Source organism: Porites lutea, chromosome 14, assembly GCF_958299795.1.
Source record: "Porites lutea chromosome 14, jaPorLute2.1, whole genome shotgun sequence".
In the NCBI taxonomy this organism is placed as follows: domain Eukaryota; kingdom Metazoa; phylum Cnidaria; class Anthozoa; order Scleractinia; family Poritidae; genus Porites; species Porites lutea.
Genome location: NC_133214.1, coordinates 21,951,089 through 21,970,085, shown reverse-complemented (window position 1 = coordinate 21,970,085; position 18,997 = coordinate 21,951,089). Strand labels below are relative to the sequence as shown.

The following is an 18,997-nucleotide window of genomic DNA, read 5'->3' as shown; positions in this document are numbered from 1 at the left end:
TGAGTGTAGACTGAAGAAAAAAAAAAGAACTTGGGCGGTTAAATAGAACGTTTTCGCTCACTTGGCCGACATCTACACATAATTGCACGAAAAAAAAAAAGAAAAAGTTTAAAAACGAAAAGAGTTCAACTCCCGTGGGATTAGCTTGGAAACATGGCCGCTGTTACATTGTTTTGGAACACCAATATGGCCGTCGTTACGTCATTTGAAATTGAAACAGTTAAAGGAAATAAGTTTCTGTAGCATTACACATTACATTTTCAGCTCTTTTTCACTCTTAAAACTAAACACGGTACTCAAGGCACAACACAACAATTCAACCCCCTGTTTTAACCAGTCTTAGTTTTTCTCCCCTGCTTTTATAATTGACGACTTTAACTGTGGAATCCTGCACTTTGTTCAATAGTAAACCACCTGAATGTTACTGGCCACAATTTAACTTGGAGTAAATTACAAGTGTACTGGAACCCAGTCCCATTGGACATTCAAGGCTACAATGTGAGGTACTGGGCCCAGAAGAACGACGAAGAGTCTGCAACTGTCAGGAACACATCAAAGACTGCTCACAGTCTATTGATTGATTCGTTAGAGCCCTTTACGGTTTATATTGTGGAAGTGAAAGCCGTGATGATTGGCCAAGACAACATTAAAGGTCAAACACGAGTTTCTACAGATGAGCATGGTAAGAACACGTGATACAGTTAAAACGCGGTTTATTAGGGGAGAGAATTACATGAACCGGGCTGACTCGATTTGTCACCTTCTTGACTACATGACAACCGAGCCAGCCTAGTTAGCCGGGATCCTTGTATCATGATGCCAAGATCCCAGCTAACCGGTTGGCATTCCCAGGGGACTGCCCCTCCTCCAATTTTTGTCTGAACTTGTGTTAAAATTTCATAGTAACCCCAGTAACTAATTTTGGACTCAAATTTGGATGCAGATATTAAATCAACAAATAAATAATATACATAAACATATAGCTGTTTTGACAAAAATCATTCGGAGAGACTAAACTGCGCGGAGAATATCGATGATAACGTAAACATTTGCTACATTCATTTTTCATTTGTAGTTCCATGGGCGCCTCCTACGATAACATCAGTATTTAACACAAGCTCCACGTCTATATCAATACAATGGAGGCCGATACCTGATGACCTTGCAAATGGAATCCTTTTAGGATACAAAGTCCTATATCAGGCATTTCTTCTAGGTTCTTCTCAAAATTTCAAATGGACCACCGCTTCTACGACTTCTGTTGAACTACAGGGACTAGAAAAGTTCACGCTATACCTTGTTGGGGTGTCTGGATACACAAGGAAAGGCGCAGGAGGGTTTAAGTTAACCCATCTCAGCACAGGAGAAGATGGTAAACTCAATGTCACCTTGGTTTCTACAGTCAAAACCTTAATGTGTGACAAACAACACTGAACCTCCCCTCCCATCTATCCAAACACCAAAGACATTTCAAGACTAAGACGATCGTTGAAACCACTAAAAAATGACCACCCTTCGTTAACCCTTTTAAGTCCCAATAGTGACCAACAACAATTTTCTCCTAACGATATCCATACATTGTCAAGATATAAGTTATGAGAATTAACAAAATGATCAGCAAAGAGAAAATGCTTTGATCTTTTATCAAATTCTGTCAACTAATTTTTAAGGAAATATATAGAGATCAGTTTGGAGAATTTGTATGTGGATACTGAAGCTAAAGGGTCAAGTGTCCGCGACGACGTTTAGGGAGACAGTTTCAGGATTCCATTGTTTTGATTAACGCTTGTATAGTCTGATCTCAATGTTTATGGTACGGTACTACGCAACTCAGAGCACAAGAGGGACTTAAAGTAAGCTTATGGCAATAAATTATCCGACCTACAAGTAGGAGACCCTGTGGTGGTTCTCCTCTCAAATGAATCATTTACATTTTGGGTGGTCGATTACGGGAGTTTCGACTGTATTGTCTGAGCGCAATGGCGGATCCAGACCTTCAGGTAATGGGGGAGGGGGGGCGGGGGCGGTCTCCAAAAAAAATTTTTTCGGCCCTTCGGGCCTTATTTTGGTCGAAAAATAAGCGGGGGGGGGGGGGGGGGGGGGCGGCCCCCCGAGCCCCTTCCATGCATCCGTCACTGCAGCGAGAAGGCGTATGCATGTATTGTTAAATGGGAAGGTGTATGTATACAACCGGAATGTGTGCGATTATGAGTAAAAAGATACTCTCTCTTTATCAACATTTGGTACCTTAGACAAAACTTCTATCTACACTGTGTTTTTGCAACACTGATAAGCCAGTCACCAGTGCTGATGTCATCCACGATGTAGCTATACCTAACCGTCGCAAGGTTAGATCATGGGATCTATTGTTCTTGCAAATATTTGACTCTTAAAAAATACAGATCACAGTGACTAGCACACAATGGTCTTAACTGGATAAATCCTACATTAAAGCAAAATCAAAGATATAATTACGGTAGCGATAAACCTATAATTATTTTCGTTCCTAGCTCCAAGCCGCCCTCCAAACAACGTAACTGTCCAGTCAAACGGCACAGGTTTGATTAACGTAGAATGGAAACCAGTTGACAAAAAGTTTCTTCATGGGATTTTGCGAGGCTACAAAGTTCGCTACAGGGAGCATTCGCAAGCAGCCTTTACCAACTGGACTGTGAAAACTATTACCCACGATACACTAAGAACTGAGCTAGTTAATTTAAAACCTGGCACGATTTATGGAGTGCAAGTGTCTGCGTTTACCATTAAAGATGGCGTTTGGAGTGAAACCGTGATGGCGAAGACACAACTGGGACGTAGGTTTAATTTGCGAAATAACGTTTTGTTCTTAGAAAAAACCACGCATGAATGGTCACATAAATTAGAAAAAAACACAGACACACACACATTGGCAGGAAAATGCAACAAACAAAATGCATTCATTGCCCGACTAGATTCGAACGTATAACCTCCCAAATACTGAGCTATGATATGACTTGTGAAGAGCACGCCATATACACGGTTCATGATTTCGGATCCGCAATGTGGCAAGTGCACTTTATAGAGATAATAAAAGATGGCAAATTTTAAGCACGGTAGTGAATAGGAGAGGCGTACTAATCTTCGGCAGGTTACAAGCACAGGACAAAAAAAATACAGAGGTGCTCTGTTTCTCAGTTAATTAGCATGTACCTTAATTTACTGGTAAATTTATACGTTTATTGCAGTTGGTTTGCTAATTAGTTCTAAAATGCACCCCCCTGATGCAGTGTTACTGATTTCCTCTAGATCTCCCTCACCCACAAAACGTAACAGCCCAGCCAATCAGTCCCACCTCTGTGTTAGTAAGTTGGAGCCCAGCCTTAACAGCGTCCTTGAATATGAGCCTACAGTACGTTGTCCAGTGGGAACAGATTGCAAATGGAGTGAAAAAGAACGTCACTGTGAGAGACAGTCCACACACTATCGAGGGACTGAATGCGCTAACTAATTACACAGTCTGCGTGGCTACAGAGTATCAAGGAGTTACCACAGAATGCAGTGATCAGGTTTTTGTGCAGACTCTGAGAGGTAACTCGTTAGGAACTGTATACTTCCAACATTACTTCTGTATAGAGACTGTGAAACCCACCCATACCATCACATTATCGTGATCATCATCATCATCATCATCGTCGTCATCGTCATTATCAACATCATCATCATCATCTACACCGTCATTATCGTGCTCGTCATCATCATCATCACCACCGTATGCTTCCCAGGCCCTTCCCAAGATAAGCCAATGGCTTTGTTTAAAATTAGAAAATGTTCATTGTAAGAAATTACTTACAATTCGATAACCTTTTATTACTACAGTTAAAGGAACAAAATTCCTCCAGGCTAAACGAGAAAATGTTTCATTTAAATTCACATTATTGCCGCTTTATTCCTTCTTTTAAAAGAGCACCATCTAAACGTGACGGTACACAATGTAAGTGCCTGTAGTTTTCAAGTGTTTTGGAGCCCAGTCCCGCTTGGCATTCATGGTTACATGGTGAAGTACTGGGGCGAGAAAGAGAATAAAGAGTCTGCGAGTGCGCGGATTGTGTGCAACACAGCACATAGTTTGCTGATTGACAGCTTAAAACCCTCTACAAGCTATGTAGTACAGGTCACAGCCTTCTGGAGTGGACAGGTTGTTAGAGGCCAAGTAAATATTTCTACGGAGGAAAGGGATTCCAGTTTTTCAGTTTCGTTGGAATACAAGCTTAACGTTACTGGCCACAATATATCTGGCAGTGAAATACAAGTTTACTGGAATCCAGTCCCGCTTGACATTCAAGGTTATAGAGTGAAGTACCGGGCCTTGACAGACGGCGAGGACGCTGCAGGTATCAGAAACGTTTCAAACACGACGCACAGTTTGTTGATTGACAGATTAAAACCTTCCACAGTTTACACGGTGCAGGTGACAGCTCTCTTAACTGGACAAGTCATTAGGGGTGAAGCAAACATTTCCACAGATAAAAGCGGTATGTGAAAATTTACGATTTTTGTCAGTTGAAGATCAAATAATCAAATAATCACGTAATCAAAATCACTTTTCCACACTAAGAATGTAGCTCACAGCTCATTAAAGGGTATTTAATTTGGATTTTGTTCGTTAGAATATCATCTTAGTGTCACCGGCCATAATGTATCTGACAGTAAAATACAAGTGTTCTGGAACCCACTCTCACTGGACCTCATTCATGGATACAGCGTTAGGCACTGGGCCCTGGAGGGAGACTGGGTCTCTGTTGCTGTTAGAAACGTTTCAAAGACGACCCACAGTCTGTTGATTGATAGATTAAGGCCCTCTACAGTTTATGTGGTGCAAGTGACAGCACTGTTGACTGGACAGATTATTAGAGGAGAGGCAAATATCTCCACAGACGCCGAGCCAGGTATGTATGAGTGGTCTTCGTTTCTGAGTTGTAAAGCAAATAATTAGAAAATGAAAGCCGGTACTAACAAGGAATACCTGTACATTCATTCAAAATATTTGAAAAATCTAAGCTCCCTGTAGGAAACTTTTTAGCGGTGACATATTTTGGCAATACTTTCGGCTAAAATGGCTGAAAATAATGTCAATGTCACGCTTGATTAAAAATACAATCAAATTATAATGATGTACCAGAAACTCGGTTATCATTACATAGGACAGGAGCCCTATTGATAGGTTCCTGATAGAACAAAAGGAGCGTAAATTTGTCTCTTGTTGGAAACAGATGGCAACTAAAATGTACGCCGGTAGTCACGGACTATCAGTATGACTATAAGACAAATTAAAGTGTCTAGTAATAAACTCTAGTACCACTAAGATCAATAATTACAATTATCAATCGTTAGCTCCTTGTGATTCGCCGAACCAGCTTACTACCCGTGACATCACAGCTACCAGTGCAATCTTAGATTGGGTTTACGACGGAGCATGCGCAGCAGCTGGTTTGGTCACGGGCTACAGATTAACCTACACAAGTCATGGAATTCCCACTGAGTTGGACATCCCGGATGTGCAAACCACTGAGACACAGCTAGACCAGCTGACTCCAGAAACAACCTATCGGGTTGAAGTATTAGCCTTAACTTCTGATGGTAAAAACAGCCCGCCTTCTGACTGGGTGGAGTTTACAACCGAACACGATAGTGGTAGGTCGCACAATTTTGAACCTTTTTCATGTCGGAGAAAAACATCTTTTCACTTTCTCAAACCCATATTATTAGAGTGTTTTTTAACTTTACCTTTGAAATAGAAGGGTTTCACGATTGTCTTTTGCTAATTTTGCGCACGGCATTATCTTACTTCCGCAGCTTCAGACTTAACTCCCAATAACCTTCATGCCGTCTTAATATTATCGGATGCAATATCGCTGAGATGGTCGCTTCCAGAGAATGACGATGCCGAGGTCCATCAAAATGACTACACTGTTATGTACCGTCCTGTAAACGGTGGGGCCGAGCGACACGTAACAATAGAGGGATATGGAAAGAGATCGTGTTTTTTGTCCGGACTGAGACCGAAAACCACGTATCAACTGCGTGTTAAGGCTTCTGGCGCACATGAAGATGGGCCTGTGTCACCTTCCATTAACGTGACAACTCTCGACAGTGGTAGGACTAGCTTATTATTGGTAGAGGTATTGGTAGAGGTATTTGTGTTTTTCCCATCGGCGTTATCATCGCCATGAAGGCTATCGTTTCCAAACAACAAAATTAAACCCTACGTTTGTTTAAAGAAGTTTAACTAAATAAAGCTGTAAAGGAAACTCAAAATTTGTCATGGAATGTAGAGAAGCTTTCACAGCAAGGACCCTAAAAGTGTGACCGATTTTGATTTATTCACATTCTTTCGTGCAGATTTAATCCAATCAGAATCCAGCTGGAAACTGTCCTAGACTGCTGATTGGTTAATACCTGCATGAAAGAATGTGAGTTAATTAAAGGACGTCGCACTTTAATGCTCCTTGCTGTAACAATTACTTCAAAAGATATAAGGAAAAACTTAACTTTATTAACCATCGCATTGATTCTCACCGTGTGAAATTAGTTCCCAGTGCACCGCCATCAAACATAATCATTATGGCTTCAACCGGCACGAACCAACTCCCAGTCCAGTGGAAGAAAATCCCAGAAACTGAAGCCAATGGTATTATAACGGGTACGTATTTCGTGTAGGTATACATATGACTTAGCGCGCAACCGCCACCGCAAACTCAAAACCATTTCTATAAAGGTTTAAATCAATGCAGTAAATTTACCCTCTTTCAGTCACCTTTTAAGCGTGTGAAAAGTTTTATTACTTCTTTTGATACTAGATAGATAGGAGCGCTGGAAGGAAAATTCAACAACAAATCGTATAACTCCAAAGGATTTCACAAACTCGAAAAGACAAGAGGTTCAAATCCTCTCAATAATCGTTCCAGGGGCAAATGGATAATTGCGTTGATGACGGAGAATTAGCTAGCCTTTAGGAACTGCCGCTGCCTTTCGAAAGAGGAAGGAGTTAAATACATCCTAGCGATAAGATGATATAACACAGAGATCAACAGTTATCATGCAATAAAACTAAAATAAGGTATTTACAATAACGTCCACGTAGGCTACCTGGTCAAATATCAAGCAGTCATGGTTGGCGGAAAGAGTGTTGAAGATGAGGCCGTAAGGGAGAAAATTGTTGACGCTGACACATATTCAGTTACACTTGATGATGTACAGAGTTTTACAGCTTATGACATCAGGATAGCAGGAGTTACAAAACGAGGGGAAGGAGTGTATAGTAAGCAGATGGTGCAAGGTAAACAGACGTCTAGAAATCAAAATAAACACAAAATAAGGGCTGGAATTCTGCAGGGTTAACTGCAAGTCGGAAAATTTCGTTAAAATCATGGTGACGTCTTTTGGTCAAAGTCAGCGCGGTCCCACCCCCGCCCCCCCCCCCCCCCCCCAAAAAAAAAATAAAAAATAAAAAATAAAAATAAACATAAAAGACCATTGATAAACTATGAGTGGTATGGAAAGAACTGCTGAAAAGGAGTTTGAAAGTTCACCCCGTAGAGATTGATTTACAGAGAACTAAGGCCTCAAATTAAATGGCCTAATTGTACTATGCAATTAAGCGCTGATCCTTCTCCAAATTACACAATTTTGTTTCAGAGACGTGCCACTGTGAAAAACGACTAAGCACAAATTACTGGTTAAATCCGCCTTACGTCATCAGCTCATCAACCAATCAGAACATCAGCGGGATTTTCCTGGATGTTCTAGACAAGATGGTACCTCAGTGCTGTGGTGACTGTTACAATGGTCACGGAAAATCCGTGATAGATTACAACCTGGACGGGCGAAATAATTCAGCGAAAAAGGACACAAAGCAAGATTTAAATGAGGCCATAGATCACCGTAATGATCTAACTTTTCCTGTCCACGGTTACACTGACCAGCGGACGTATTTAGGAAGTTACAAGTATGTCCCCGTGGTGGAGACCCCTGGTGCAGCTTTTATTGTCAAACATGATCGTTTGAAGGCCCCTATCACCAACGCACTGTTTACAAGCTGGCCTCTTGCCATAGTCATTTTAGTATTTCTTTTGTTGTTCGGATTCTTGTATTGGATGATGGTAAGCTTTAGGTTTTTTTTACGATTCAATCCTTTAAGTCCCAATCTCCAAATACAAATTCTCCAGAGTGATCTCCATACATTTCCGTAAAGAACTTAGTTGAGACAATTTCTTGTTGAAGTACTAAAAAGACTTTATGCAATTCCAGTGTCCGCTCAATCGATTCATACAAAACTTCACGTAGACTTGCTACTCTGGGTTGAAAATGAATTTATGGCCTCTCATTTGAATGTAAGAAATGTTTTCTACCACATAAACAATTCAAACAGAATAGAAAACAGTAGTATTTAAGTGCCCTTTGCTGCTAACGAACAAACTTGTGTGTATAAAAGTAGAAAAAGTATTGAAACAAAAATGTAATAGGACAGGCCTAACCAAACACTCACAATATTGCGAAAAGCAGCTGCGAAAGAAAGAAAGCCTTGGGCGACCAATGACAGGGAAGTATTTTATCTCTTTCACTCTTTTATTAAGTAACAGGGAGGCAGCGTGACCGAGTGGTTAAAGCACGCTAGATTTGCAATTCAGAGACCCCGAGTTCAAGTCCCGCCTAGTCTGCTACAAAGCCGTTTTTAGTGTCGTCACGCAACGCTCAGGTCCCGCCCTGACCGCTAGTACTTCACGGTAGTCCCGAGCTCAAATCCACGCTCGTAAATAGCCCTGTTAAATTCGATTTGAATTATTTATTTCAGGCGTTTGCTCGGCCCCACTAGCATTAGTGCTATAAATACTGCCGTGGGTAAATAACGGAATTATTGTTATTATTGAGAAATTAATTACAAAATGTTTATTCATTTGTTAATTAAGGACTGTGCAGAAAACCCCGAAGAGATCCCGCCTGCGTTTTTAAAAGGATTCTGGGAAGCAATGTGGTGGGGGTTCATCACTGCCGCAACAGTAGGGTAAGACAAGGTTCTTAACTTGCTGAATAAATCCAAATGAAAATGGACCACATTACTACAAGGTTTGGTGTCTTCTTGAACCATTATTCAAAGTGTCGTTCGAGAAAGCAGTTAATAACATTTGAAACTTTGGAAGCGTACTGCAACAAGTTCCCTTGCAAAATTAAGGAAAACGAAAAAAAAAAAAAAATAACTAAACAAAAAATGATGATGATGATGATAATCAAATGGACCGCTTGATGCAGTGTTCAAGCTCCCTGCCCGAATGGCATGCTAGTTAATCTCAAGACTCTGTATCATGACACTGATACCACTGAATACCGCACTTTTAGACTCCCGAGAGTAAAGAAAATAACGCGCGCGAAGGAACTTCGAGTCATTAAAACCACATGTCTGTATTTCTGCCCTTTGCAGACGCAGTACTACAATGCCTAGTTACACTAACCACTTCATTCATTTGTCTATCATTTGCATAGAGATGTATCAAGTCTACAAGCTATCGTGTCTCTAGGGTTAAGCTGATAGTATACATATCATGAAACGTTAAAGTTCCGGTTGTATTCTGTATTTGTGTATTATGTAGATATGGAGACCGTACTCCTCGTTCGTTCTTAGCCAAGGGGCTAGCCATGATGTGGATGCTGACTGGGGCTGTGCTGTTTAATCTGCTGACTAGTTATCTTAGCACTGGACTTACAATACTTACTGTTCAAGATAACTTCAAGTTGTATGGTATGGAGGTAGGGAATACTGATCGGAACTTCTAGTAACTTTTCACGTTTTTTTATCCTTAAGTACTTCTTATTAGTTGTAATTAACCTAGTGCATGTTTTCTTTTGACATTTTTTTAAATTCTTATTGATTAGATTTTTAATTTCTTAGTCAGCAGGACCCAGTTCATCAGGGGCACCCAACGACAATTTTCGGAAAAAAAAACGGTTCGGAAGACGATTTGAGATGTAGAATTTTCGGAACATTTGTTGTAAAATTTCTTGCTTGCATGCCTCTCCTAGGATTTTCGAACAAATAAAAAATGGTATACTTGCCCATTTTGAACTAATTTTTACCGTAAAAGGATCATCTAGAATTTTCGGGAGCCTATTTTCTGGCTAAAATTTTCGAAAAGGTAAGTTTTGATCCCTATAATTTTCGGATCACTAGACTTTCAGCTAGGAAATCCGAACAAATGAAAAATTTTTAGGGGATAAAAATATGCCTATATCTACCGTTTAAATACTAAAATACATTCAACAATGCTATGTTTAAGTGGTTTTGAACTATATTCTCGTTGGGTGCCCCTGGTTCATAACAGTACTTGGTACTGAAGGGTTATCCTAGATAAATATTCGATTATTATTGTTATTATTATTATTATTATTATTATTATTATTATTCGAGTCTAACCTTAACAACAGTGCAGTGCGTAAGAGGGAAAAAACTGAACTTGATCAACGAAATGAGTAGAAATTACAGATGTGTGAGATTTGTAAATCTGTCCATGAGTTCCCTTGGCGTTTTCTCCGATGAATGCTCCACGTTCTTAGACATGATGAATGACATTGGCATTGACAAAAAGCAGCAACTTTATATAATCAAGAAAATGATAAATATAGCCATTAGAGCAACATATTACATCTTTTGTTGTAAAAATAGGAACTGGGATAGCCCAGACTTAATGCAATTTTGATTTCTTTTTTTTTCTTTTTTTGGCTTTTGTTTTGTTTTTGTTTTTGTTTTTTTTTCTTTTTAATAATCCAATCTCAAGCAGCATTTGTAAATTGCTTATACGTAGCGAGATTTACAATTGTAAATTCAAAAACACAAATAAAGTTTCCATTATTACGCCTAGAAATGGGCATAATGACTGAAATTATGTTTGTTCGGATAACAAGTCCAGAAAGACTGGTTTTGTAAGATACTGACGAAGCACAACTCACTTTGATAACTACGGCATAGACTTGCTACAAAGTCGACCTCTCACAAGTTCTTAAAAGTGAGCAAAGCGAGCTTCAATGCATAAAATGGCATAACCGCACAGGTTGTCAAAATGTCAGTTATTGTCAATAACAGGCAATGCTTTTTTTTCAGGTGGCTGCTCTCGACGATTCTCCCGAGTACTACCTGGCTGTAAGGAGAAACGCACGAGTAAACAAAGGTAAAACGCTTGAAGACGTCAATACCACTACTATAAAACTTAAGAGTTAACATAATCGAGAGAGAATTTCTTGAACATGGTTCAAAACTCATTAATAATTCATAAAGAAAGATAAAAAACAGATTGAAGAAGTTAATGTTGAATTAGTGTTTTTACTAAATAAAGACACTGCTAAACTTTACGTCCAATTTTTTACACCAAAATAACCCCAAATCTAAATATTGGTGCAAGAATGAATTCATCGGGCTTCCCCTCGAGTTAACCTGCTAATACACTCCTGCTCGTTTTTAAACAGTACACAACGACTGTTACACCTCGTACACAAGAGTTATATATCTTAATGTATTTTTCTCATTGTCAGACCGCAACTACACGCAACTTGAAGATATAAGGGACGATTTACTGTCAGGGGTGGTGAAAGGCGCCTTAGTTGACACATATGTAGCAGCAGCAAGAAAAGATATTTTTGACCATGAATCATTAGCAGTTCATAAGGTAAACAATGAATGCACCAAACTTTTATACCATGCCATCTTTATCCTAGCCTAAATTTAATTTCACATAAACTTCAACTTAGCCCATTTCTTGACTCCACATGGTCCTCAAGTACTAGTCATACTGAAGAGCTCTTGTTACGGCCAAAATGGAATGTCAACGGAGTTGTAAAGTAAAAATTTTTAAATCAGATATAAGAAAATTTTGACGCAAAATGAAAGTCTTGTGTTTGGAAACTCTCTTTAACGATTACCTCTTGTAAGCGTCCAAGACCATTTTCTGGGCTAACGGTTTTAACTTAGCCATTGTTCTGAACCTCTTGCAAGCAAATACCTGATACCATGGTACTGCTTTGATTGTAACTTAGAACTTGCATACCAGAAATCTTCCTCTAACAAGTCAATGTGTCAGACCTTTTTACGACAGAAACCCCTGTGGTTCAACTAAACCAATTAGTGATCACCTCACCTCCCAAAAGCAGCCACTGAATCTTGGCGTATTGGTTAACCTGCGACCAGGCTCACTTGTCTGAATTCAGCGAAAATTATTTTGACGGGGTAGCCGCACTTCAGTAAGGAAAAGTAGACGGCCCAGCTCTGCTGCCAAAATTTTCCACAAACTTGCACAAGTGAGCCTGCTTGCAGGCTACAAATTGGTCACTTACAGAGGTCCAAGACTTTATCTATTTTGTGCCTCATTATGTAGTTCACCCCATCACTTTTTCCTGTCAGATGCACTCTTTACAAGGCACTCCAGATGCTTAAGTCATAACCATTCTCATTTTTTTTTCAGCTTATAGACTATCGATCTTCTTTTGGCATTGTCCTGGGAGGTAATTCTGTAAGGCTGCAACACTGTTTTCTGGATTATCTTAAGCAGGAAAGATCTTTTTTAACAAGTCTCATTGAAAATTATACAGAAACATTACAGGTAGGAAGAAGTTCAAACTTGGAAAGCAATAGAATGCGATAACTAACATAAGCAAACTGGCATAAAAAGTACGTAACCTGTTGTCTGGTAGTTAGTTCATCAGTGTTCTTGTGTCTGGAAAACCTAATTGGGCCATTTGTGAGTTCCAAAACCCCACACTTTCAAAACTAAGTGAAAAAACTTCCTTGTTATAATGGGTTTGCATGAGAATAAAGAATAATTTTCATACCAGTGGCTTCACACTTTCAAACTGAGGCTTGGGTCAACTCGGGAATAACCTATAGGTTTGTTTACTAGCTGTGGTTTGGGAAATGAGCCCACACTTCTCCCTTCCCTCGGGGAAAGGAGAGCGGGCCCAAAGGAGCAGTGGAAATAGAGCCTAGAAACCTGAAATTTTACTCAATACTTGATTTTGGTATATTACACTGTACATGGAAATTTGACAGACGACTTTAATGGCTCTATGTGATCTACTTTAGCCTTCAACAGCCTCTAGAGCCGAGCAAGAAGCAACAGGGCTCTTTGATAGTTCAGATGATATCTACAAGGTGAATGTGATTGTTTTATCAGTCATATTGACTGCTGCTCTTTTATGTGGAGTGGTTTACGAGCTCTGTAGGAGAAGAATGAACAGAGGTAACTTATCAACAGTTAATGTTTGTGCTTTTAAATTGTCAGTGAAAACATTCATCAGCATGATGTGTCTGTCATAAAAATGACCTCATTTTGTTTTAATACACACTAATAATTTGATTAGTATTTGGGTAGTCATGATACTTGACAACTGAGTAAACAAAGAGTTACCTCCAGAGTGAAAATGGAAGTGCTACAAATAGCCCATAAAACCAACTACTTCCAAGCGCCTACTGCACAGGCTAACATGAGGTGAAGAAAATATTTTGACCTTGGCAGATTCGAACAAACCATGACTTCGGTGGATTATATCTAACGTTGCTTTACCGACTAAGTTACGAACCCCGATGGGGGCAAGTAGTGTGTAATTAAGGTCAGAAGTGGTTAAAGTCAAAATTCAATAAAACTGCCTAATTTCATTTTTTAAAGTGCTGAGAAAAAAAAGGGGCATGTGAAAGTACTGCTAAGGAGGTTTCTTTTGAATGGTAACACCACAGGATTTCATCTACAGACTCAAAAGTTAATCCTCCCTTGGCAGACAAAATCATTCACTCTAGGAAAAAAAGTTTATCTGCCATCTAGCTTGGCAGGTGTAAATTCAGGAAAAATGCAGTTGCAAACTGTTAAAATGAGTGTCAAATGTTTGTGTTAATATGTACAGATTACTTGAATAAACTGCTAACTGATATTTCTTTTTGCAATTGAGAAGTAGAGGATAAAGAAATTAGTTCAATGCTAACCAGAAAGGGGGAGCTGATCCAAGAGATGAGAGTTTTACTCGCAGAATTCTACAGTAATATGAACAGACAGTACATAAAACTGAGTGCAAGACATGGACAAGAGCGGAAAGTAGTGCTGGATACAATGATGAAGGAGATAAAATCATTACCACCTCAGGAGAGGAGAAAACGAGCTAATTTGCATAAGGAAGAACAGAAAACTTGGGAATGCAAGGATAATAAACTGTATTTAGATGATACCAGTTGAAGAGCATTGAAAGAAAGAAATGGGAATTATTGAAACTAATAACTGACATCAAATTGGCAGTGTATGAGGATATTTTTCTCACTGTGGGAGTTTGAAAATATAGTAAAAATACTGCCGTTGTATGGATGTTTCCTTGGGAATGTATAATACCCAAAAATTATACAATTGGTACACTTGGGTCACTTCCCATGATGTATATACTTAGGAGATTTAACATCATATTTCAAGTGAAAAGCAGGAGCTGCTCATTGAAATGAGGGATTTAAGCATACAATTCTGTTGAAATATATGGCTTACCAATGCTTTGTTATTTTTTGATTAATTTTTCTCATAGGTGTGGCGATTGAACAAATTCAGGCTCTTTGATTTGTCAACAAGACTTTTAACACCTGCATTTATCATACATTTATTAGTGTGCCCATTAATGTTTTAAAATAATTTATTTTATGAAAGCATGAACGATGTGTGCATATAGAACACCTTTCTGATTTATTTCTAATGGTTCTTTTTAATCAAGCCTTAAATCTCTTGGCATTTTAGACTTGATAAAACATGAACTGCTTGAATGTATATAAAAAGCACATTAAAAGTAGTGAGTAATAAATTCCATGCAGTGTTGGGTCACATTATTTTAAGATTGTTGATTTTTTGTGGTTAGTTGATCCTGGCACAGCCTGTAGAGGCCCCATTAGAGGAGCTGTGCAGAGTTCATCCCTTTCATTCTTAGGCTTTTTTCCTTTTATACATAAAGAATGGCTGCCCTTATGTAGCAGTCAAGAGGCACGCCTTAGATAGAGAACTATAAGGAAGGACATGCCTGTGGGCAGAATACACACACACATAAACTCTAATTATTAATCACTAATACGATAGACTCCCTATCTAAAATGGACACAGGGTGCCATATACTGGTATCTAAGATTTCAAGAGTGTCTACAGGTCTTTATGAGAATCGACCAAACAAATACCTACCTACCTATCTCAACTGAAAAATTCAAGTGTGGACTTTGCTCTTTCCATCTCATGAAGAAATGAGTAAAACTGTGGCAGGGTTAATTCCATGAACACATCTTCCTGGACACCACCTCGATCAACAACCATTTTTAGCTGCAAAAATGTCTGTCCCACGACTTTCAAGTCGCTACTTCCTGCTGTTACACCAAATTTCCATTCCATGTCAACAAGTTGATTGACCATGAATGTCTGACCAACAATTGATCTTGAGAGGGCGATAAGGTTTGATTTCCATCTTTCAGAGACATGGGGGGAGTTTTCAGCAGAAAGACCTTTTAAACACAAAAAAGGAAAAAAGGTTGGGGTGGGTTAGACTGCTCTTCTACTGCAGCAAGGTTCTGCTCACACGTTCAACTTCTGGAGCCAGACCATGGACTGAAAAAATTTAATCAGCGACGTAGGTCCTACCTGGCTTTATATCTACTTTATTTTCCTGGAAAAGATTTCCTATAATGCCAAAAGTTGATGGCAAATAGTTGGCATAGGCTATTTCCAAATTGCCTCAAGCCTCTGTTTTAAAGTGAGGCCAACTGTGAAACTATTGATTTGAAAATGACTTTCATTCACACCCAAATAAAACTCATTTTCACAAGAAATGTTTGGCACTTAGCGTCTCAGCCACCTTTCAGTGGCTCTACCAGGGGCACAAGATATGAGATAAGGGGGGAGGGGGAAGGAAGATTGTTTAGTCCTTACCAAGATGTTCCACGTCCTCTTTCACTTGTGCGGGGGTTAAGTTACATTTCAGCGCACTCTTGAAGAAGCTGAGTAAACTTTTGACAACATTTTTGAGTGGGTTAGAGCTTATTCCATGTTCGGACGCAAACTCCGCAACCTGAGACATGAATCTAGTCCCTTCCTTTGGCGAAACGAGAAACGAAAATACAATGTCCAGGAGTTGACAAAATGCCTTTTCTTCGAACTTGTTGAGTGACTTGATATCTGCATACATTTGCTCCTCTGGTGGAACTTTTGTGAAATAAAAAGTGCTCATTTTGAGTAGAAAACGTAACTTATATTTCGACTTGCTGTTTTTCTCATGGAGATATCGCCTGCGATTGGACAGCGTTACTGCATCCAAAGCAGCTTTGGCTTGGTTACTTTGCTGGAGACCTGGTCACTAAGCCATGATTCACATGTGAGAAAAGAAGAAAATATCATGGTTCTTTTAGACAACGATGGGGTGAGAATTTTCTCATTTTCAGCCTTTGTCCTAATGATTTCATGTAACAGATCTCTGGTTAATCTCATTTTGCATTTAACTTTTTTAATTTCTCTATTTTGTATTCCTGGAATGTAAACGTATTTGAGGAAGTAGTCGTTACTCTGATACCTTTCCTTCGATTCACGCGCATCAGTGACTTCTTTCTTTGTGTTTAGTTTCTCAACCAACTTACACATCTTCTTCAAAGAACAAGGACCTCAGGATCAGTAAATATCACTATGAAAAGATGTAAGTTTGTAACTTATGTAATTTAAATTTCACTTCTCAGCTGTTTTCGAGTCTAGCTGAAATCCTATACGTGATCAGCTGCAGTCAAAAGGAATATTTGTTCAAGGCACAGTTTACAGAAACAAGCTGTTTACAAATTGTTCCAATTTCTGGATTCGGTACAATGATTAAGTTGAAATCTACTGAGGTCGGACCAACTGGATAGTACGGAAAATTCGAAAAATATGAATACCACATGAGGCAGAGAATGAAATCCTGATACGTTAGTGTACACTGTATAATGTAATCTGTATGATGTCTGTAGCTACTTGCATTCTAGACTCGGTAAGTCTGTCCCTTTCGTGTCTGAGTGAAGGAGATTTGACTGTTGTTGAGAATGTTCTTACTGTTTATAATCACACTGCTAATGATGGTCTATCAGTTGAGGCTGGAGATATCATCTTTTTGTAGTCATGATATTTTTTGTATATCCATTTGTTGTCCTAAAATCATTGATTTTGTTTGAAACAGATCATGGTCAAACCAAGCCGAAACCCAAACCACGAGGTACAAAAAAACTACAAAAATTGACAGCTGTTGAACATGAAGGAGAAAGTAAATGTCTTTTCAGAGCAACTAATGGCAAAAAGAAACTAAGTACAGTGGTAAGAGAAAAAAATCGTTGATTTACTGCGGAATTTGTGATCTCTTGGAAGAAACAGATGATGAGATTAGATGAACAGATTAGATGATTGTGTGTGAAACCCTGTCACTGTGACCACCTTTTAAGCCATGAAACTGTGGTTGTAGAATATCAAGGAAAAGACTGAGATTTAGATTTGGACAGAATAGTTGGTCAAAATAATACGGTAGTGTTATTATTGAGGTGGACATACATGAAAGGCCTGGTTCCACTGGAGTATCAAAGAGCCAATGTAAGATCAATGTCCGACGGGACAACCAATCAGGGACTTTAATGACCTTGAAAAATCATGCTGTTTTTATTATTTTAGTCTGTTCTTAGGCTTGATTACTGGCTGCCGTTCAGGGAAATGAGCCCTCACTCAGTGCTCCCCCCCCACCCCCTCCCCTGAAAGAGCTATTTGGGAAGGATCAAAGACCGGACCTGAAATACGGCAGAAATTGAGCCCAGTATGGCCACAGGTCTGATGATTATCTCATTGGATGGTGATGTTCAATTTATTGTTGGCCTAGTTTCCTTCATTATCAATTCAAAGGGGATGTAAAAGGACCTATGCTGTTTGAGAAAAGGTGTAACAGACTGGCTGGAGTGGTCTATCTTTTATAGGGAGAGGGGACTGTTACAGGGTTGCGGTAAGCTCCACCCTGTTGTGGTCATTACCCTGCTATGAATTGGCGAGAGCTTTAAAGTTACTGTACTGCATGGGTGTGTGGGTGCGTGCACATTTGCACATCGTAACCCTATACTTTAATATTGTTCCTTGTGACACTACTCTTTTCACTCTTGATAACTCCTTGTTTTACCATTCACAGGTCAATGCTAAAGATGTAAATAGGTTTCAACTGGTAAGTCCTACCTGTTTAGATCTTTACTTCTTATAGTGACCAAAAACTCCCCCCAAAAGGCTACAATGATCCAAAAATTGTTTCAGAGAGGTTTCTTTTGAATGGTAACACCATATGGGATTTCACACACAGATTTAATAGTTAGAGTGTGACACATGTAATCTTTTGCCTTAACATGGTCTAGGAGTCAAAGGGTTTAAGTCTATTGAATAGGCCACTTTCGATTTATAAAATTCAGCATGATAACGAGTCTTGGAGGACATGAATAAACATGAATAATCATGGTTTATTCATTTTCTTTGTTTGTGTCCTCTATTGCTTGGAACAATGTTTTGCTCTTGGGATCCTTTGTAAATGCTATTTTATCTTATTCCTTTGCAGGCATATGCAAGTGTACTTAAGGCAAATATGGATAATCTGAAGAAAAGGGACAGGAAAACAGAAAAGAGTAAAGCTAAAAAGTCTAAGGCAACCCAGTAAATAGTTTTATTTTCTTAATTATTTTATATCAGAACTGTGTTTGGGTAGTGCCTGTTTTCCAAAGCAGGTGAACATTACATGAGGCATAGTGGAGAGCGGAGAGCGGAGATATTAACTTCGTATTCCAAAAATTGTACATCAAATCATAATTTAAGTGTATGAATAAAATCTAGGAAAATGAGTTAAAAAGTATCTGGAACTTTTTACTTGCAATAACTTTAATTTATTTAAAATACATCTTTAAACAAAGCTCTAAGTCATTTGAATAAAATACACATCTTAT

At 39.0% G+C, this 18,997-nt stretch overlaps 2 protein-coding genes across 2 annotated transcripts; one reads left to right on the top strand and one right to left on the bottom strand.

Moving 5' to 3' along the window:
- Positions 1–14,706: 14,706 nt before the first annotated feature.
- LOC140924205 (COMM domain-containing protein 7-like) lies at positions 14,707–16,319 on the bottom strand. Its single transcript, XM_073374241.1, has 2 exons — positions 15,951–16,319; positions 14,707–15,526 (listed from the first exon to the last, which is right to left on the bottom strand). Exons 1-2 carry the CDS (start codon positions 16,246–16,248, stop codon positions 15,222–15,224), a joined length of 603 nt encoding a protein of 200 aa, XP_073230342.1. The 5' UTR covers positions 16,249–16,319; the 3' UTR covers positions 14,707–15,221.
- Positions 16,279–18,903, top strand: LOC140924206 (signal recognition particle 14 kDa protein-like). The gene is made up of 5 exons (XM_073374242.1): positions 16,279–16,437; positions 16,635–16,707; positions 17,218–17,351; positions 18,202–18,234; positions 18,616–18,903. Exons 1-5 carry the CDS (start codon positions 16,294–16,296, stop codon positions 18,712–18,714), a joined length of 483 nt encoding a protein of 160 aa, XP_073230343.1. The 5' UTR covers positions 16,279–16,293; the 3' UTR covers positions 18,715–18,903.
- The last annotated feature ends 94 nt before the right edge of the window (positions 18,904–18,997 follow it).